This window comes from Equus asinus, chromosome 2 (assembly GCF_041296235.1).
Source record: "Equus asinus isolate D_3611 breed Donkey chromosome 2, EquAss-T2T_v2, whole genome shotgun sequence".
Taxonomy (NCBI): domain Eukaryota; kingdom Metazoa; phylum Chordata; class Mammalia; order Perissodactyla; family Equidae; genus Equus; species Equus asinus.
This window is the reverse complement of record NC_091791.1, coordinates 28,284,626-28,306,477: the sequence shown is the minus strand read 5'-3', so window position 1 is coordinate 28,306,477 and position 21,852 is coordinate 28,284,626. Positions and strand designations below refer to the sequence as shown.

General features: G+C 39.9%; 1 protein-coding gene across 19 annotated transcripts in view; it reads right to left on the bottom strand.

Annotated features, from left to right (window-relative positions):
• ARMH3 (armadillo like helical domain containing 3) overlaps positions 1-21,852 on the bottom strand; it is a 169,481-nt gene that overhangs the window by 74,168 nt on the left and 73,461 nt on the right. For all 19 annotated transcript variants that reach the window (XR_011494234.1, XR_011494220.1, XR_011494230.1 and 16 more), the window contains 3 exons: positions 16,106-16,188; positions 15,038-15,164; positions 6,052-6,127 (listed from right to left, as the gene is read on the bottom strand). Coding sequence is in view for 13 of the 19 variants with exons in the window: in XM_014837663.3 (XP_014693149.1) it covers positions 6,052-6,127; positions 15,038-15,164; positions 16,106-16,188 (286 nt within the window). In the remaining 6 variants the exon portion in view is untranslated. The remainder of the gene's footprint in view (positions 1-6,051; positions 6,128-15,037; positions 15,165-16,105; positions 16,189-21,852) is intronic.

The following is a 21,852-nucleotide window of genomic DNA, read 5'->3' as shown; positions in this document are numbered from 1 at the left end:
TTAACCACATAGGATTCAGTGTTTGGTTTTTCATTTCTAGCTGCAGTCTTAAGAGATTAGGGAACAGCAACTATTAGAATAATATGCAATGCTTCCAGTCATTGGGGAAACAATATTATAGCAGCCTCATTTTGGTGCTTTGTTTTAATCTACATAATACTTTTCATTCTCTGTAATGGGAGATCAGCAGGGTCTGATTAACAGAAGAAAGGTCATTACTGATAAATTCTAACCCAGGGGATAATCTGAGCCTGCCTGCCACTTTAGAGCAGACAACTGAACTAGAAGATTATGTTCATGTACTCCTTGCTACTCAAGAGTCATCAGCCCAATGCCTCTGCTCCTCTCATTAATCGCTTCAGTCCATATTTACTTTTCACTAGTCTAAATTGCATCCTTCAGCTGAAGTGCCTGGTGTCAAACTGCTCCTCCTCTCAACTCATCAGTATTTATCCATTCTGATAAAAGAACTGTGACTAAGGGGCCGGCCCAATGATGCAGCGGTTAAGTTCACGTGCTCTGCTTCAGTGGCCTGGGGTTCACTGGTTTGGATCCCGGGAGCCGACCTATGCACCGTTTATCAAGCCATACTGTGGCAGGTGTCCCACATATAAAGTAGAGGAAGATGGGCATGGAGGTTAGCTCAGGGCCAGTCTTCCTCAGCAAAAAGAGGAAGACTGGTGGCAGATGTTAGCTCAGGGCTAACCTTCCTCAAAAAAAAAAAAAAAGAACTGTGACTAAGTAGCAAGTTTTGTAGCCCAAACAGGTGCACAGGCAAGGGAATTTGGGGTCACTTTGCCTGGCTGAGACCTCACATTCCCTTCCCAACCCTAACTCTGTGGCCATCAATAGCAAGTGTACTCTCCCTGATTACTGCCTGAGGGCCTTTTTTCCGGGACATTCATAATTCTATACACAGCTTGCTCCAAAGGGTGTTATGCTCAATGAACCCCCCCAACTAAAAGCTGCTAAGAGCTACTCTTGGTCCTTAGCCTCCCAGCAGAGTGTACATATAAAACTTCCTTTTTTTTTGGAGGGAGTATTTTTTAGGGTGAAGGAAAACAAAAGGAGGGGTGTGGGGAAGGGGACAACCTTAACACCGAAACAAAAAGACCAAAGAGCAAACAGGAACAAGAGGTAAACTCACTAGGTGAACACTTAGAGACTTACAAAGAAATGCACTAACTTCTCATTCCAAACCCCAGGCTTGTCACTAACCATAGCAATATCTAACAAGACATTCTCAAAGAAAAACTAAACTTTAGCTTAATGCATTCCAAATAAAATTCCAAATTCCAAAAAAAATAATATATTAATCATAGAGTTCAAACTTTATCCACCTTAAGAAAATTACGGATCAGGAGAAAAAACTATTTGCAAGTGATTCAGCCACTACTTCTGTGAACAATCAGAGAACAGGATTGTGAACTTGGTGCTAACAAAATGCTCATTAAGTGAAAAGCATTAAGATGTTAACTTGAAGAGATTCATTAAGGGCTTCAAATTTCTTACCTTGAAAGTTGTTTGGTTGGATGAAGGTCAGTCAGATTTTAGTCTAACGTTTTTCTTTTTCTCTTTTGACTAATTAGCCTAATAGCAGACCTCTTTCTAACGTACAGGACCTCACTAGGGTAGCCTGCTAAGTGGTGGCAGGAAATATTTAGCATAGAAGTCTCCACGCAAAACTTCCCAAATGTTTTCCTTCCAGCCCTGCACATGGGCCCCCAGAGAATTTTTCCTTTTTAGACCAGTAGATCTGTAAAGGCATCTGAAGTAACAAATACACCAAGTGAATTTTAAAGGTAGAGCAATAATGTTTTATTTTTATTGTGGCAAAGCAACAGAACAATCCTCCTATGGTGAGGAACACACGCAGGGCCCAGTACATTAATGATATCAGGTGTGCCAATAAAAACAGTTCTAAGCAGGGGCATTTTAAGAATCTCTGAAGGATCAAACAGGAAGTGAGAGATAGATTGTTTAAACACAAATAGTTTTGACAATTAAAGAACTAACATGACTAAGCCATGAAAGACAAGTGAAAAGCAAACAGACTGACAGGTAAGCAAATTTAGGCCTCTAAGCATGTGGAAGTACTTTTAATTTTCACTATCACAGTCTAAACTCTAAAGAGCAGAAAGGTCTGCAGTCTTTCTGCTGCCTTTCACCTGCTAGTGAGACACTATGTTAGGGTTGCCATTAAATGCAGTGTACCCCAGAAGATCCCAAAACATTTCTTGCAGCCATCATCAACTGGCAAACCAGTCTGAGAGGCCCTCCCAGCTGTTAGGTGTCTGAAAATTTCACATGCAACCCAATCCCTTCCCATGGCTATCAAAGAACATACTACAGGAGAGATGGCTAAGAGCTGTTCACTCTGCCTTAGAAATCCTTTCCAGGTGTGGGATCAGCACAAATAACCTTTATAAACAACAAAAGTAAATGTTGCCTACCATCACCATTTTGCTACTAAGCCTTTATATACTCTCCTTGATAATCAACTTGATGGTCAATAGTTAAATATCTCACAGTATCCCTGGGAAACCACAGGTTCAATTTTCTGACACAGTCTCCTATTTTCTAAACCACTCAGAGTTAATAGTGTCATGGATGTATAACACAAACTCTCAGAAAAAAGCAAAGGAGCATAAGGCAGAACTCATTACCGTTGGCTCAGTAGAATGCAGACTTCTTAAGCATACCATTTTTTTGCTCTCCGCTAAGAGAGGACTAACTCTGAGAAATGAAAACTCCCTGGACCACCCCCATTCAAAGCATGAAGTCTACCTACAAAGAAAAGCAAAACATCTTTTAAGGTTAAGGGTAACATCTTAACTTGTACAGAAGGAACAAATGAGGACATACTTAGGAAATATTCTAAGAAAGTCTCAAAATGCAAAACCTGAAAAACAGTAAGGCAATTCCTAAATAAATTAAACACAGAATTACCAACTGGTCCACCAATTCCACTTCTGGGTATATGCCCAAAAGAAGTGAAAAAGCAGTGACTGAACAAGTATTTGTACACCCACGTACAAATAACCAAAAACACAATAACCAAGAGGTAGAAACAACCCACCTGGGGTTTCATCAATGGATGAATAGATAAACAAAATGTGGCATATATATATATATATAAGGAAATATTATTCAGCCTAAAAGGAAGGAAATTCTGACACATGCTGCAACAGGGATGAACCTTAAAGACATGTTAAATGAAATGACCAGTATTTTAAAGTTTACTAAATGTTTTCACATACATTACATTATATAAGTCTCACAACCACTTCCCTGTGAAACAGTTGATATAATCATGATCTCCATTTTATAGTTAGTGAAAAGAGGTCCAGAGAAGCTAAATAACTTACTCAAGGTCACACATTAAGTGGTAGAGACAAAAATAAAAAATCGAGTTTCTCAGGCCGGCCCAGTGGCATAGTGGTTAAGTTCACGCGCTCTGTGTCTGCGGCCCGGGCGTTGCAGGTTCAGATCCTGGGCACAGACCTAGTACCACTCGTCAAGCCACACTGTGGTGGTATCCCACATAAAATAGACAAGATTGGCACAGATGGTGGCTCAGTGACAATCTTCCTCAAGCAAAAAGAGGAAGATTGGCAACAGATGTTAGCTCAGGGCCAATCTTCCTCACACACACACAAAAATCCAGTTTCTCTAACTCAAATTTCCATGCTCCTTTCAATACATCATGCTGAGTTTTCTGCTAGCCTTTGATGCTACTCTATAGAAGGAAGCATTATAGTATAGAAGAAAGAACTCTGGACTTAGGAGTTAGAAGACCTATAATTAATTCACAGCTTTGCCACAAAACAATTGTGGGACTTTCTGCAATTCACAGTATCTTCAAGACATGAGTTTCCTCATTGGTAAAAAGTACATTTTTTTAAAGTTTATAATACACTCTATACAGTTTGATGATTGAAGAAGACAGTACACGAAATAGTAACACAAAGTTTAGGACTTAATAAGTGAAAATAAATGTCAGAAAGGAAAAAAAGTAAACTTTTGCAGGTATGCATCACCAATATTTTCCCTTCATCTGGTGTTAGTGTGATAAGTGACATTCAAACAAATCTTTCCCATGATCTCTTAAGAAAACTGACTGGGGGCCGGCCCAATGGCGCAGCAGTTAAGTGTACATGTTCTGCTTTGGCAGCCCAGGGTTCGCCAGTTTGGATCCCGGGTGTGGACATGGCACTGCTTGTCAAGCCATGCTGTGGCAGGCGTCCCACATACAAAGTAGAGGAAGATGGGCACGGATGTTAGCTCAGGGCCAGTCTTCCTTGGCAAAAAACAGGAGGATTGGTGGCAGATGTTAGCTCAGGGCTAATCTTCCTCAAAAAGAAAAGAAAACTGACTGGATCTTTTAATACTTTTGACATATACTCTTAGTCTAATTCATTATAGCAACAGTGAAGATGATGTAATTATTCTCTGCCGCAAATTCATCAAAGAAGTTTGAGGAGTGAAAATAAAGGTATAGGCCTGACAGAGAAAGAAGAGATCATGGTTATGGGCATCAACTCAAAGTTCAGCCCAGTCTTTCCTGGGCTATTCAGAAAAAGGACAGGCTACGTGCTTAAATCAGCTATTTGATGGCTCTTGGGAAGAATAGGGACAGCAATCAAGCCAGAAGCGGCTGAAAGGGAAAGCAACAAGGTAGGAGAAAAAGCAAGCATAAAGGAATGTGGATCAAGGAAACAGGCCCCAGATGAAAAGGGCTGCCTGGAAAGCCTAAGTAAATACATCAATAAATAAACACAACAGAAATTATACCCATATGCACTTCATACTCTAGCCCAGAATCTGGTGCTTCTTTCAAACACCCACATTTGTCATACTGCCCGTAAGTCACAAAGGGATATTTGGGAGAAGGTAGTTTATAATTTCTGGTTCTTACAGAAAACCACATTTATCATAAGGCCTCACTACAGTATCTGGTTTTCTAGGTGCAGATATGCATTTATTTGTGAGATTTATAAAACTGTGTTTGCTGCAAAATGTCTCTGGGGTCAGGGAAGGCAGAACAACCTTCAATGCAATCTTGTTAGCACATCTCACCCCCATGCTCCCTCATCTCAGCCCTCCCACTGCACACATTTCACACTTTTCCTCTTGCTCCCAGATGTGCCAAACACTGTAGTAAATTACTGTAGGAACAAAACATTTTACCTTTAAAAAAAGAAAGAAAGAAAGATATAGAAATCAACACTGATTTTCAGCTATGTCACACATTAGAATCTATACCAAGTTGTAAATGTGTGTTCCTATTACTGGGAATGTCTGGCAAGGCTTACATCTGGAGCTAAATCAAGTTTCCCCATCTGTTGGGTTTGCCTCTTTTACTCAAAGTTAATTTTTCAATTGTTTGCAAGAACAATTTAATAACTATTGAGAAAATGGAAAAATGATGGGCACAAAGGGAGAAAGGAATGTAAAAAAGTCAGCTTTAGGTTTCATAATATTGAGAGCACATTCTCTCCACCTACAAACAGCTCAGTCCTTGAGTGTGTGGTATTTCCTCAAGACCCTAAATCATCTCCATGTCTGACTCCATTTTATCCAATACATACAGCACTCTGTAACTGCCTTCTGTTTCATAAGGAACCTAAAATGACTTAGCCCCGTGAGCTCCATTTGCCTCCATTTACCACAAATAGAAATAGCCACGTAAAGCGAAACATCAAAGTTCCAGATCCCCATGAGTCATTCATTGAACTCATGGAGAATGGCAGAAAAAAGTTTTCAGATGGCCTACACACAGAAAATACTTTGGCAACAAAGATGACTGAAAAAGGCTTGCAACCATCTCTCAGTAAGAAAATTCAGAGAACGGCACTGTGAGCTATTTCAATACGACAAAATGAAAGTCTCATATACTCCTGCTTTTCTTGATCAAGTACGACAATGTCTTCCACTCCTACAGACATCGGGGCTTAAAATAATAGTGCTGTTCAACACATTTTACTTAGAAAGGTACAATAAACCAGATGAGGAAAGGAACTCTGAAAGAGATAAATTCTCTTTCCTTACCTGATATTGACCAATGCGTGGGTCACCTTGCTAGCTGCTTCTTTCCACTGGCCTGCATTGGTAGAAAGCCTCAGGACTGTAAAGGGGGAAAGAACAAAGATCTGTCAGACCCTTGGTAAAAAACACAAATATGAGGAATGAAGACATATCTCAGAATAGCACTATTAGAATAACCAAACAGAGCATGTGCCAATCTTCTGTTTAAAACATTTTCATCCTAGAGAAAAATATAAAGGCTTGTTCACAACTATTTTCTTCTCTTTTTTTCTCTTTTTTTCACTTTCTATCAGAATACTCTATTCCTTCTTTGCCATGTGTTCCCCTCCCTCCACTCCTTGCTAATAGGTTTCCATACTTAGTTTTTGCATTAGTTTAAAATCTACACTGGGTGGGGGAGGGGGTGGCCACGTGCCAGAGTGGTTAGGTTCGCGCCCTCTGCTTAGGCGGCCCAGGGTTTCGCCGGTTCGAATCCTGGGCGCGGACATGGCACCACTCAGGCCATGCTGAAGGCGGCGTCCCACATGCCACAACTAGAAGGACTCACAACTAAAAGTACACAACAGTGTACCAGGCGGCTTTGGGGAGAAAACTGAAAAATAAAATCTTTAAAATCTACACTGGGGTGGTCATGTGAGGATAACCTGGCTGCCAGATTTATCATTTCCCTAATGGCCGGAGCTGATTTGGTGGAATTGGTTGGCTAACTGTCCCCTCCTGCTTCACATATAACTTTCTCCTAAAGGTCTAAGCTGAGTCAAACAGGACAAAAAAGCTTGCCAGATGGACAGTGGTCATGTTTCAATCAAGGAGTAAGCTGTTTTAGCTCCTCTGACATAAATGTGCGACCTGCAACATGAAACAACAGGGATATTCTTCCTTTCTCTGACAAAATTCTCTCTTTTCCAGACTTAACCACTGCAGGAGAGATGATGGAAACATAGAACATCTTCTATCAACTATGAGCTTCAGGGCCACACATTACAGTACCTATACCATTTTAGAAAAGAGACAAACCAGCCACAAGTGCTTCTTGAAAGAGAAAGCACATGGTAGGCACTCCAAGTATATATTTTTAATGAACAAACAGCTAATAAGAACTAAATATGAAGAGAGTTTACTATGTGCCAGGAACTGGACAAAGTTAGGTTATAAGCAATACAGCATACAGATGAGGAAACGGAGACTCAGAGGAGACAAGCAATTGATCAAGGTCATTCACACAATTGTAGGTAATGGAACTGGAGTTTGAACCTGGAGAGAATGACTCTAGAGCCTATACTTAAATAGTGAGTGGTTAAGAGTATGGACTCTGAAGCCATCTGTCAGGGTCTAAGTCCAGCCCCTGCCACTTACTAGAGAATAATAGTAATACTTACATGAAAAGATTATTGTGAAAATTAAGAAGTTAACATACATAAAGCCTTAGATCAGTGCCTGGCACATAGTAAATGCTATGTAAGTATTAGCTATTATTAATTTAAATAGACTACCTCTCAAACAAATGAATGAATGTACTTGAGACTTTCCCAAAGGAAGGAAAGCAAAACCTAATTAACATTAAGAAATGTATAACTAATTTGCATAGGAATTTTACATCTGAGTACCATCACTACCTACTCTTGACCAGTGTTTTTCCAGCAAGAAGAGTAACAGCAGCAGCTCTATCAGAAGGAGGGCCTATGGCTGTAATAAGGAAAGAAAACTCATCTGGCTGCTCTGCGTCTCTTCTAGCAATACTACATTTTTATACATTCATGCAATTTTATGAAAAAAAAAGATGGAAGCCTCAATAAAACATATTATCAGAGTACTGCTTTTCTAATTTACAAGATCTAGTACAGGGGAACTTGGTATAGTTCCAAGTTAGAGCTCTACCATGTGAGCTCAGGTTTTACCCAGTGTATGTGCAAATTTATTGATGTAATGAACAAAAGTGTTTCAGCAGGTCAGACATATGTTTTTCAACTCAGTTGCAAAAACTATTTAGATGAGTTTGTTTTTCACTAGATCATAAGTTTCTCTGACAGTGAAGACCTAAACATTTATGGAATTGAGCTGAATTTTCCTCTCCTTACTTCAGAGAGGTATTTAACTCTGTCCATGAATTACTTCTCAGTAACATCCTGTCAGCTCTGTTCCTTGATGAACAGGCACTCAGATGACTTTATCACTGCATTTTCTTTGGAAATATCACAGGCTTTTACATTTTTTCCTAAGTTATCAAATTTAAAAACAAAATGATTTCAAAATGTCCTAAAAACCTTAAACTAAGGTAATCATTTATGCAGTAAACTATTGTCACAAAAATAACATACTATGCAGCCATTAAAAAAAAGAGACTTAAGGGGCTGGCCCCGTGGCTGAGTGGTTACGTTCATGTGCTCTGCTTCAGCGGCCCAGGGTTCGCCAGTTTGGATCCTGGCATAGACATGGCACTACTCATCAGGCCATGCAGAGGCAGCATCCCACATGCCACAACTAGAAGAACCCACAACTAAAAATATACAACTATGTACCGGGGGGCTTTGGGAAGAAAAAGGAAAAATAAAATCTTGGGGGAAAAAAGAGACAAGTAATAGCAAAAACTGGAAACAACCATGATTTCCATGAAAAGAAAGAATTGCTAAATAAACTATACCTATACTATGCAAAAAAACAGAGACTTAAGAAACTTACAAAAAAGTAGGAAAATGTTTTATGATATATAGTTTAAAAAAACACAAAACAGAAGGACAGCATGATTAAAACTATGCATACATGTAGGCTAATATACGACTATGAAAATAGTGGTAGTAATAGAAAGGAAAGATTGTAAAATTTTTTATCTTCTTTCACTTTTCCTTTTCTTTTTTTTCTTTTTTTGAGGAAGATTAGCCCTAAGCTAACTACTGCCAGTCCTCCTCTTTTTTGCTGAGGAAGCCTGGCCCTGAGCTAACATCCGTGCCCATCTTCCTCTACTTTATACCACAGCATGGCGTGCCAAAGCAATGCCATGTCCACACCCGGGATTCGAACCAGTGAACCCCGAGCCGCCAAGTGGAATGTGCAAACTTAACCGCTGTGTCACCAGGCCAGCCCTGACCTTGCTTTTTCTTTAGCATCGGTAATTATCTTTATTTTTTTAATGAAAAACAATTCAAAATATGGTATCATTTATAGTTCAGGGGAGCTCTTATGGAGGTCCTTTCTATTCAGTGAACTTCACTGCAGTAAATTAATGCCACAAGAACATTAATATGTCCCTTTAGGGGCCGGCCCGGTGGCACAGAGGTTAAGTTCACACATTTTGCTTTGGCGGCCTGGGATTCGCAGGTTCGAACCCCAGGCTCAGACCTACGCACTGCTTATCAAGCCATACTGTGGCAGGCGTCCCACACATAAAATGGAGGTAGATGGGCATGGATGTTAGCTCAGGGCCAGTCTTCCTCAGCAAAAAGAGGAGGATTGGCAGCAGATGTTAGCTCAGGGCTAATCTTCCTTAAAAAAAAAGAAAACGAAAAAATGTGCCTTTATCAAAAATGTCTCAGTGAGTCTTCCTCTTCTAGCCATGATGGAATAACAAAATAAAATTTCCCTCTTACCTTTAACAATATAAAACTGGACAAAATATATGAAACAATAGTTATGAGACACTGTACAACAGGCATACAGAACTGTGATCCCTGAAGACGGAAAACAAACAAGGTGAGACCTACACTTACCCCAGCTTACTGCATAAAGTTTCCAGCCTGCAGGGCAGGGAGGAGAAATCTAAACAGAAGTCAGAAAGTCTTACCAAGCTGAAGACACAGAGATTGGAGACAGCATTTGGAGAGGCCAAGGCAACTACAATTAGTAGGGGAGAGTACTGTAAAAGAGGAAGTTCAACAGAGAACTCTGCAGGTTTCAAGAGGGTCCTCTTACATCTTTTGCTGAGCATTCATCGGCACATATGGTAGAGAAAATTACCTACGGCTCGGGGCAAAGAACCACTGGAAAGGAGAAGATATTGTGGAACTCATCGAGGACTCCACAAATAAGATAATTTGTGTTTCCACCAGCAAAAGTGGAAAGATCTACTAATATGTGGGTTGTTAGGTAGAGTCTGCAGACGGGTACTGAATTAGTAATGGGGCCAAATTAGCCAATATTAAAGGTTGCTCTCAAGCTGACCTAACAACCCTTAAAAGCAAACTGAAAGGATGAAACTGACTCCACATAACATAACCACATTCTAGAACAAAATCCAACATTACATAAACACAAAATCTAGCACTCACAATATTAAAATCACAATGTCCAAAATCCAGTTTAAAAATTATCAGGCATTCAAAGAAGGCAGAAAACCATGACCCCTAAGCAGGGAAAAAATAGAAACAGATCTAGACATGAAGTGAGATGATGGAATTAGCATACAAGGAAATTAAAACTATTGTAAATATGCTCCATATGTTCAGGAAGATTAAGGAAAACATAAACATGATGTAGAAAGAAATGGACATATTAAAAAAGATGTCCAAATAGAACTTCTAGGGGGCCTGCCCCAAGGCTAAGTGGTTAAGGTTTGCGGTCAGCTTCAGCAGCCCAGGGTTTCACAGGTTTGGATCCTGGGCACAGACTTAGCACTGCTCATTAAGCCATGCTGAGGCAGCATCCCACATAGCAGAGACAGAAGGATCTACAACTAGAATATACAACTATGTGCTGGGAGGCTTTGGGGAGAATAAGGGAAAAAAAAAAGATTGGCAACAGATGTTAGCTCAGGTGCCAATCTTTTAAAAAGAAAATTAGAAAAAAAAAGAACTTCTAGAGAAGAAAAAAACCTTCTGAAATGAAAAACACAGTGGATAAAATTAACCAAGACTAATGAGATTAACAGCATATTAAAAAAATACAGAAAAAAAGATTAGTGAATTTGAAGACTGAGGAATAGAAACTATCTAAAACGAAACAGAGAGAAAAGACAAAAAAAATGGAAAGAAAGAGAAAAGCCCACAGAGCTTTAATGACCTATGGGACACTGTCAAGAGGTCTAACTTACATATAACTAGAATTCTAAAACAAGAAAAGAAGAGAGGGGATGAAAAATATCTAAAGAAATTAAGTGCCAAAAATTGTCCGCATTTGATACAAACTAGAAACCCACAGATCCAAGAAGCTCAAGGAGCCCCAAGCAAAATATACACAAAGGAAATCATGCTAAGGCACCTGATAATCAAACTGTGAAAAGCCAGTGATAAAAAGAAAATAGTAAAAGCATCCAGAGAAAAAAAACCACATTATATACAGAGAAATAAAGATAAGAATGACAACAGACTTCTCCTTAGGAACCATGCAAGTCAGAAAATGACGAAATGATATTTTTCAGGTGTTGAAAGAAAAATTCTATATTTAGCAAAAATGTCTTTAAAAAATGAAGGTGAGGTTCCACTCCCAGTACGGCAGAATAAGTCCACTATGGCTTCTCTCTCCTGTTGATTACAGCTAAAAATCCTGTATAAAATACAGAAAGTAACCACTGAGGGCCCTTAAAATTAAACAAAAGCAGACAGATTATAGAAAGGAGTCAAAACTTGGAGAAACAACTACAAAAGTGGGTTTCCAGGTTTTCTTTTTTTCCTATTTTCTCTTGCAGGTTTGCCTCAAGAGTCAGACAGTCATAGAGATACATGATGGAGGAGCTGGGTAGATGGGTAAAACTTCAGTAGAAACCTCATCTGTCTGTATACAGAAACCAGGAAAAGGGGCTTCTGTGGATCAGAGAACACAGAGGGAATCCTAGACAGATGAGGAGAAGGCGTTCCTCTAATTCTGCATATGAAAGTTGTGCAACTCTCAGACTCACCCTTGAGCTGAGCAAGCAAGGAACAGACACAAATCTGAAAGCAAAAGCTTTAAGAATTAAACTGATATCTGAACCACAGTCCAAGTCTCTGACGAAACCTTGAGTAGTGTATGTGAGGACCAGATCCAAAGTAGCACAGAAACGGCTTCTTCTCCCTCCTCCCCCTCTCCCTCTCCCTCCTCCTCCTCCTTCTTCTTCTCCCCAAAGCCCCCCAGTACATAGTTGTATATTCTAGTTATAGGTCCTTCTGGTTGTGCTATGTGGGATGCCACCTCAGCAAGGTTTGATGAGCAGACCATGTCCATGTTCAGGATCCAAACTGGCACAACCCTGAGCCACTGACGCACAGCGTGCAAACTTAACAACTCGGCCATGGGGCCAGGCCTCTGCGATACTTGTCTTTAATGGGCAAAAGATCCGAACAAACACTTCACCAGAGAAGATATGTGGATGTTAAATAAGAAGAGGAAAAGATGTTCAACATCATTATTCATCAGGGAAATGTAAATTACAACCATAATGAAATATCCCTACACACCTACAAGAAACCAAAATAAAAAGGTCTGGCTAGGATATGGAGCAACTACAACTCTTGCATACTGCTAAAGGGAATGTAAAATAGTACATCCACTTTGGAAAACAGTTGGGTGGCTTTTTATAAAGTTAAATATATACTTACCACAATACCCAAAAATCTCATTCATAGGTATCTAACCAAGAGAAATGAAAACTTGTTTTCAGGTAAAACCCTGTACAAGAAGGTTTACAACAGCGTTATTTGTAATTGATAAAAACTGGAAACCTCCCAAATGTCCTTCAACTGATAAATGGATAAATTAAGCTGGCATATTCCTAAAATGGAATATTATTCATTAATAAAAAGGAACAAACTACTGATACACACATCAACATGGATGAATTTCAAGTGAATTATTATGTAAAAGAAGCCAGACTCAAAAGACTATATGATCCCATCTATACATATATTTTCAGAAAAAGCAAAACTATGGGGACAGGTAACACATCACTGGTTGCTAGGGGTTGAAGGTAAGTGCAGGAGTTCACCTCACAGGAGCACAACAAAAATTTCTGAGATGATGAAACTCTTCTATATCTTGATTTTTTGTGATGCACTTGTCAAAACTCAGAACTGTACATTAAAAAGAGTGGATTTTACTATTTATGTAAATTAAACTTCCAAAAACTTGACTTAAAAAAATGTTTTTTTCCACCAGAAGTTTCATCAATACTTTATACAAAAGGGAGAGCACTGCAACATGCCATCTCCTACTGTTTGTTGTGTGTCATTCGGTAAAATTTTTCACTTTCCTACTTGTGCTCTCCTGGTTAACACTTTAATTCCCTTGGCCGATTTGAGCATTTCCAGATATCCTCTCTTATCTTGCTGCTGTAGCTACAAGGCCTTATCTCTTTTGACTGTGCACATGGCCCACAGGCTTGTACAAGCATGTGTGCCAGACTTCTATAAAATATCTCCCCCACTCCAACTCTCTTTCCTTTTCTCATTGAATGACATCTTTATTAATCATTAATGGGTAGTAAAGCCTCTGGGGGCAGCTCTTCACCCTCAGAAAATTCTACAGTCTACAAAACAAGGACATTAGTAAAACCAGGTAGATGCAAACCACACAGTGCACACTAAGCACATTTGGCCAAAGGGAAGTTGGCTAGAGGGCTCCCATGGAAGGCCTCCTATCTCCTAAAAAAAGAGACCTGTGTCTTGATGTGACAACTGGAACTTGCTATTCTGAGGGGAGCTGACCTGATGCTAAAAAGCTATTACACTGAGAATGAAAGAGCAGAGACAGAAAAAAACCTGGGTCCTTGCAAACATTTTTAAGCAATCAATTCTGGAACTGTCATTCCTTACAATTCTTGTAAAGTAAATTAATTGTCCTATTATTTAAGATAGTTTAAAGTCAGAGTTTTTTGATACTTGGGAGTTGAAAACATCCTACTAACACAAGGCCCTACTCCCAGCACCCAAGACATCACAGCAAAGCTATATATGGCTCTCTCAAAAGTTTTCCTTTACTGCTCTAAAAAATATAGTCTATTAGAAAAAAAAATTTCTCCTTAGGCAATCCTTCTTTTCCACTGTTTGCTTCTATTCCTTCTCCTGGTCCTTGTTCCAAATACCCTCCACTTTTCTCATGATATAGGAGCCCCAAGCAGAAGACATAGTTTTCAAAAATAGTCTCAACAAAAGGGATAAAGCAAACTCATCTATAGTCACAGAAAGCAGATAGTGGTTGCCCAGAGATGGAGGGCAAGGGATAGAGGTGGTAAGAGGGACATAAAGGGATACAAGTAAACTTTTGGGAAGTGATGGATATGTTCATTATCTTGACTGTAGTGATGGCTTCACATACATATATGTATGTCAAAACTTATCAAAAACTGTATATTTTAAACGAGTGCAGTTTATTATATATCAATTACACCTCAATGAAGATAATAAGTTGGATTTTTTAATAGACAGCTTTGCTGAGTGGCTTTCTGTTACTGTGCAGTCTACAGAAATCTTACCTGACCTTTCAAACTCCAAGTAGGTTTGACTAAACTCTTCAATCCAACTTACGGGGATGTACAACCTCTTTCGGAAATAAGTTATACTCACTACGGCTGCAGAGTAAATTTTTAGTGAGACAATTACCAAAAAGGTTTGCAAGAAAGATTTTTATTTAATGCCCACTTCTTCTTGTAAGTTATGCTAAAAATACATAGATATATTAAAACTTCTTAAAATCCTATACCATCTCAAATCACAAAATGTTCCTTTGGGATCCAAGCTCTTGTATTTGCAGTTGTCAATTCCCACCCACTCTTTCACTCATCTCATTGGCATTCACCACATCCACAAGCCTCCCTATTCTCTCTCTTGCTCACAAACATCAAGAAAGGGCTACAGTGCTGCTAACTAGCTTTCTACTGAGATGAATTCTGAGTTCTTGAAAGCAAAGAAGTCCACATATACCTTTCTGTTGCCTGAGAAGAGAAGACCACTAAATTTCTACGCCAAGCAAGGGCACCAAGACTACTAAATTTCTACACCAAGAGGTAACCTTTGTAGTCTTTTCCTCCTATATGCCAAAAATCACAGCTGATGGGGAGAGAGGAGTAAAAAGAAAGACAGCTTACCCATGGAGTAGAGGTTGTCAAAGCTCTGGTGCATGCGGATAATCTCATAGTAAAGTTCATCATAGCTGCTGGGGGTGGGCAGGAAGGTGTCGCCATATGTGATAAACATATTAAATAGGTTGACAATCTAAAAAAGAATCAAAAGCCCATATAAGGCATCACGATATGAAGACCAAAAGGGTATTGTCAATGGTGTGTTATAGATAGCTCTCATTGGTTTGCAAGAGCTGATCATTAAATTTTCAGGAATTTTGTAAGCCAGCTGCCAAAGCCATTATTAAAAATTAACTTATATAAACTTAAAATTCAATAAATTATACTAAAATGAAAGTAATACTCAAAACTCATCACTTCCTAATTATTTTCTAGCTTTTACTATTATCTATGCTCTTGAGATTAATTTACACATTTTACATCTGTGTGGTGGGAATATCATATAACGGTGTGTTACCGCTCATCTCTTTCCAACTCTGCATTCAATGATGTCATGTTGATAGCTTGAAACTGGCCATAGCAGGTGTAGTTTTACCATGGAAATCAGCAAATACCACAAATCAGGGCTTTTTCCCCCCAAATGTTAAACACTTACGAACACACTGGGTAATATCCTGATAAGACAGTCAAAAGGCACAATGCCTCCTTCTACCCCAAATAACCAGTCTGATAAGCAGGTATCTGTAACGTCCCTCAGAAACCAATGTGCAGCCATGATGGAACCACTCATCTGGCTAGGATACCTCTAGGGGCTTTGCTATGTACCAACATAGAGACTATAGTATTCTAGCACAGTCTCTCAGCTGGGATCATGGCTTACTATTCATACACAGACATCTGACCTACACCTGCCATTGCCAGACAATATACCCTCAAGAAAGAGAAGGAGTCCCAAGTTCACCAAAGACATAGGTGAGAGTGGGAAGCACTGGTCAAGAGATTCTGATATAAAAGAAAAATAAAGGCCCAGTTCCTCCTATGGCTTAGTCCCCAGATCACCAGCTCCTGTTTCAAACTGGACCATCTCTGCCTTAGTGTACTGCTTGAGAAAAATAAATATTTTTTGTTACTCACCATAAGGGCTAAAGTAAAAATGTTGTGTTTGGCCAAAAGTACGGTCTCATTTGACATAAGGAACTTCAGCAAATTTATCAAGGCTTAAAAAGAAAAAGAAAAGACATCAGCAAGTATTCAAAGTATAATCAATAAAGTTAAATGAAAGCAATGAAAATAGACTAGCTATACAGAAATCCAAATAGGGCTAGAAGGAGTAAATCACAGCTACTAAGGACTTTTTAAAAGCAGGTAAAGGAGGTATATTTGAAGAAAGCACTGACCTTCCCAAGCAGGTGTCTGCTTATCTGCCAATAGAAGGTTTTTAAAAATCTATTTCTTTTTGCCACTTCTTAAATAGCAATTAAGCTCAGAAATTTGACTATAAAACGGATATCTTCGTGTTCCCAGTTTACTCCTGCATGGTGACTTCCCCACCAAATTTGTTCAATACAGGTCAAAATGAGGATCCCCCTCTCAACTCTAGGCTGCTAGCATCTCATGTCACCAAATTTTAGCTATGTATCTGTTTCAAATATCATTGCTAAGAGGGACCTCTTTCAGTTCTAACTGGTCACCCGATGTGCCAGCTATACTGTAGAACCCACAGCTCGGCTTCAGCTCTGGATGGAAAGAGAGCTCATGAAGAGAAAAAAAAGGCCTTAACTGTTCTAACCATTCAAACAAAAGTGCAGCTTGCTCTGTCCTCTCTCATCTGTGACAACATTTACCGAAAAGGTCCCCTTTCTGCCTGGCAATTCTTAATGAGGGAAGAGAAAACCAAAGCAATCTCAGTAAATAGACTGACGACCAAGTCCCTAGGTTAGCACTTCAGCTTTAAACATATTATTGCAAATAAATATTAAGAATAAAAGAAATTATTAGTTGCCTTGAACTCTTCCACCCAAGACCATGAAATGAATCCTGCTTCTGTGCCCATCCTGACTATTGCTCCTGTGTCTAGCTCCCCTACTTGATGGGAAACTATAAAGAAGGGTTCAGCAGCTGCAAACAATCAGTAGTCCTTCTGCTTCCCCCACCTCAACCCTCTGCACTTCCATGACAAAAAAAGGCTCGACTTCACCTTTTCTAAGACCCTATCTTCTTCTTTGCCAGCAAAGAATTCCATTCTCCCATGCTGTCTGAGCTTTGTGTGAAGCTTACTACTCTTAGAAAAGAGACGTGAGCTTTGATTTGAAACAGCAGGGAACGATGAGCAGGAGTAACTCTCCATACACTTGCTGGCTGCCACACAACACTCCTCACTCTCAATCCTCTAAAAGCACAGGTACAGCAAAGAAACAGCAGGCAAGGAAAAGTATAAGAGCCCGTCTACGTTCTGTTTCTAAAACCTGAATCTTCCCCTCAAATAGCAAAAAAGCCTTGATAGGGATGAAGGCAGTAGGCATCCTCATTTACGAATTCTTCACCCCTGCCCAGACTCAAGTTCTCTGAGGTTTCATAATGGAAAGGCAAATGACAGGCAGCTGGCCTTTTTGATGTTGTCTGTTAACAAGTGATCTGTTGGACTGGACCGAAAAAAAGCTCCATGGGAGCCCATTCTGGATCACACAACCTGCTTAGCTTCCACCAGGAGCTCAGAGAATGAAGAGGACTAGCTAAAATCCACATAAAAATGACTAAGCAACCCGAAACCTCCCTCCTTAATGAAGACCATCTTGCTGAGTTATTTAAGGGCTGCCCACTCCACCCCCTAACCCCAGAGATTAGACAAGCCCTGTTAACGGATAAATCATCTGACAATCAGACTCTATAAACTCACAGGAGATAAGAGAAAAGGATGAGTTGCACACATGGCACTCAGTAAAACATAATGGCCAGAAAGAGACAAAGCAGCTTTTGCACACATCCAATCAATAAGGGCTTTTGTCCCCAGCACACACAGCACAAAGATGCAGCCTCAGTAGTGGTTATGTGGTAATTAAGGGGCAGAAAACCTGGAGAAAAAGATGTGGAAGCAATGATTTATTGCTCCTCTGCTGGACTACAGCTAGTCTTGATCTCTGGGATTCAGACTCAGGGATGACAAAGAGACAAATACGAAGGGTGGAAGAGAGCAATTCTGGCACAGGCCAAGAGGCAACCTGTGTCCCAACTGACACAGACATCAGCAGAGCCGAAGAGTACTGAGAAGAGTCCAGCACTGCAATACTCTGAGAATCAATGCCAGGGGGGACCTGCATTCTGCCCCTGATAATTCAGGTCAGATGGCCCGCCACCCCCCCCCCCCAAAAAAGCTGAGGTTTTCTCACCTAAGTAGTCATTCTCTAGAGGGAATTTAACAGGCAGCTAAAATGAACAAAGCAGCCTCAGCCTTAAAATTGGCTCCCACAAGCCTCTGACATCAAGGACCACAATTCCTCCTCAAAAGGGAATATCCCAAAAATCCCATGCAATAATGCTTTTTTCCTTCATCATGTCCCTGATTTTACACTCATTCTATCAACTGTTCAGTGTCCTATACGTCACTACACACACATTGTCTTCTACTCTCTGACCTTATGTGATGGGAGTTCTAAGTCTGTGGGGTTTCAAACAGCTGATTATAGATTTTTAGAGCTAGAAAGGACCCGAGAGGTCATTTAATCCAATTTCCTCATTTTGGGATTAGGAAAACACCCCCATCCCCCACCACCCCAACTAGTTAGTGACTAAACTGGGATTAGAACTGGTCTCCTGTTTAGTGTTCTTTCCATTAAGATAAGGTCAAACAAAGGTGCCAGATGGAGTTGAATGTTAAAGGGCGGGAAGCTTACATATAAATGGTGTGCCTAATTAGACATGCTACCAACACTTGTCTAGACTGGTTTATAACACTCTCCACCTACTGGCTGCTCCAGGTTATTTTCATGTATTTGGTCCCCTCTTTCTCTTGATCCTCAGCTACTTGTTAGAGTGCAGGTGTTTAATACCTCATTATTATCTTTCTACTACTCTTAACACTAAGACTCTCAAGTAGCTTTTCTTACCATAAACAGCCTCAGCAAGCCCTCTATATCTGCTCTCATATCTCTTTACATCTCATCTCTCATACACCTCTCTCTCCCCCTCTGTTTCTGCTTCCTCTCTAATATCTATTTAAAAAAAAACACACACACATAAAAACCAGCACATAACTGTCAACTAAAACTGCTCCTATTTCCCTCACCCAGGCTTGCCTCCAAGATTATGCACTGGACATGGAATGTGATTGGATCTGGACTTTAAAGGGAGCCAAGATCTCCTTTTTTTAATGCAAAATCAGAACCAAAACAAAAAAACCTGAGTATAAACGATTCATAGCCAGGCTTATTCATAAGCTATTATGGTAGAGAGCTATGCACAGAGTTTAAATGCAGGCCCAAGAAGAGAACAGCCTTGTGTCAGGGGCAGGTCCAAGGACAGTAGAGAAGTGGCACTCAGGATGCCAACACACAAGTAGCACAGAGCTCATGCTGGCTGGCTTCTGGTTCACTCTCCACACACACACATTTTTTGAAAACTGTCCTTGATCCACTTGTCCAATTGGTGCCATCTGGGCACATGACCAGCCAAATTGTTCCAAGGACAGTCAGAGGAATACACAGAGAGAAGTATATAAAAGGAAGAACTAAGATAACTATAAAAGATAAGGGGATGGTTGTATAAACATAGTATTGTTAATTAGTCATACGTCTATAAGAGTTTGGTATCAAGTACAATACATATTGTAGTCATTGTGCAGTTAAGAGGGGCAGGATGTACTTTTCAATTTAATCCTTTTGTTTATCATGTTTCCAATTCCTTTTTAAAGATTTTATTTTTCCTTTTTCTCCCCAAAGCCCCCAGGTACATAGTTGTGTATTTTTAGTTGTGGGTCCTTCTAGTTGTGGCATGTGGGAAGCCGCCTCAGCATGGCTTGACAAGCACTGCCATGTCCGCACCCAGGATATAAACCGGTGAAACCCTGGGCCGCCGAAGCAGAGAACGTGAACTTAACCACCTGGCCATAGGGCCAGCCCCCCCAATTCTTAAATAATAGTTTTAAAAAGGAAACAAGGATGAAGAGGCATAACAAGCTCTTCCCCACCAAAGACTTGACCCTTAGTCTAAGAGATTCCAAAGAAGGGCCTATGTTATAGAAAACCAATACTGTGTAAACAGTTCTGCACATTAGGTGAGCAATAGCTGCTCATCCCCACAGAACAGAATGGCACAGCTTATTGCAGAGAGTAATCCTTTCAGATGAGGACAAGCTTGGTGGTAGAGATCTTCTAGGCCTTAAAAGACAATTCTCATCTGCCCCCACTCTCCACAGCCCCAGGAGTGAGCTGCCCTAAAACACCCATGCCAGACAGACACATCATATAGAGCAGCTCATCATACCTTTCTGCTCAGGGACAACAACTACAATGTAATAATTGTTGCTAGAAGCTCACACAAAGTACCTCAAACCTTCCTCTCTTCTACAGCCCTCTACCTGATACCTTAAAAAGAGAAATTTAACTTCAGAAATCACCTCCTCTAAACTGCATTCATCTCTTTTCAAAGGGAGAAATGCAATGGTCATAAAAGACAAGGGAGGTAATATTTATTAGGTGCCTGCTAGATGCTAGGCATTATGAAAAGCATTTAAAGTACATTATTCTCACTGAATCCTCGTAACTATCCAACATACCTATATTTGCTACCTAAAACCATAACTCTTGTCAGAACTCCACTAATCAGCCCCTCACATATCAAAGGGACCAACGGAAAAATCCTTTAAGTTCAAGTCTATCTCCCTTGTAAGCATCTCAGGATTTCACTCCACTGACCTAGGTCACTTTAACCTGCACAATCGCAAAAACAAAATGTTGCAAGTAAAGACTTGAACAAGTATTTGTACACCCAAGTTCATAACAGCATTATTCACAATAGCCAAAAGGTGGAAGCAATACAAGTATCCATTGACAGATGAGAGGATAAACAAAAAGTGGTATATACAGACAACGAAATATTATTAAGCCTGAAAAAGGAAGGGAATTCTGACAACATGCTACAACATGGATGAATCATAAAGACACTATGCTAAGTTAAAAAAGTCAGTCACAAAAAGACAAGTACTGTATAATTCGATTTATATCAGGTACCTAGAGTAGTCAAATTCATAAAGATAGAAAGTAGAATGGTGGTTGCCAGGGGTGGGGGTAGGGAGGAAATACAGAGCTATTGTTTCATAGGTATGAAGTTTCAGTTTGGGAAGATGAAAAAGTTCTAGAGATGGAAGCTGCAGATGGTTGCACAACAATGTCAATGTACTTAATGCCACTGAACTGTACATTTAAAATGTATAGTTTAAAATGGTAATTTGGGGGGCAGCCCTATGGCCAAGTGGTTAAAGTTCCACACGCTCTGCTTCAGCGGCCCGGGTTCAGATCCCAGGCGTGGACCTACTCCACTTGTCACCCATGTTGTGGAGGCATCCCACATACAAAGTAGAGGAATATTGGTACAGATGTTAGCTCAGGGCTAAAGCCTCCTCAAGCAAAAAAAAGAGGATGATTGGCAAATCTTCCTCACAAAAAAAGGTAAATTTTATGTTATGTATGTTTACCAATTAAAAAAAAACAAGAGGTCAATGTTTTTCTTTCCACCCACACTACCATAAGCCCTACAAACACTCCATCCCAACTTTCTGTAATCTCAGCATATTTGACTAGCTGAAATTTATTTCATGGTACACAGAACTAAGTACAGGGTAAAATGTACAAAGGTGTTTCCTTTTTGATGGAGATAAGGAAGGGAGC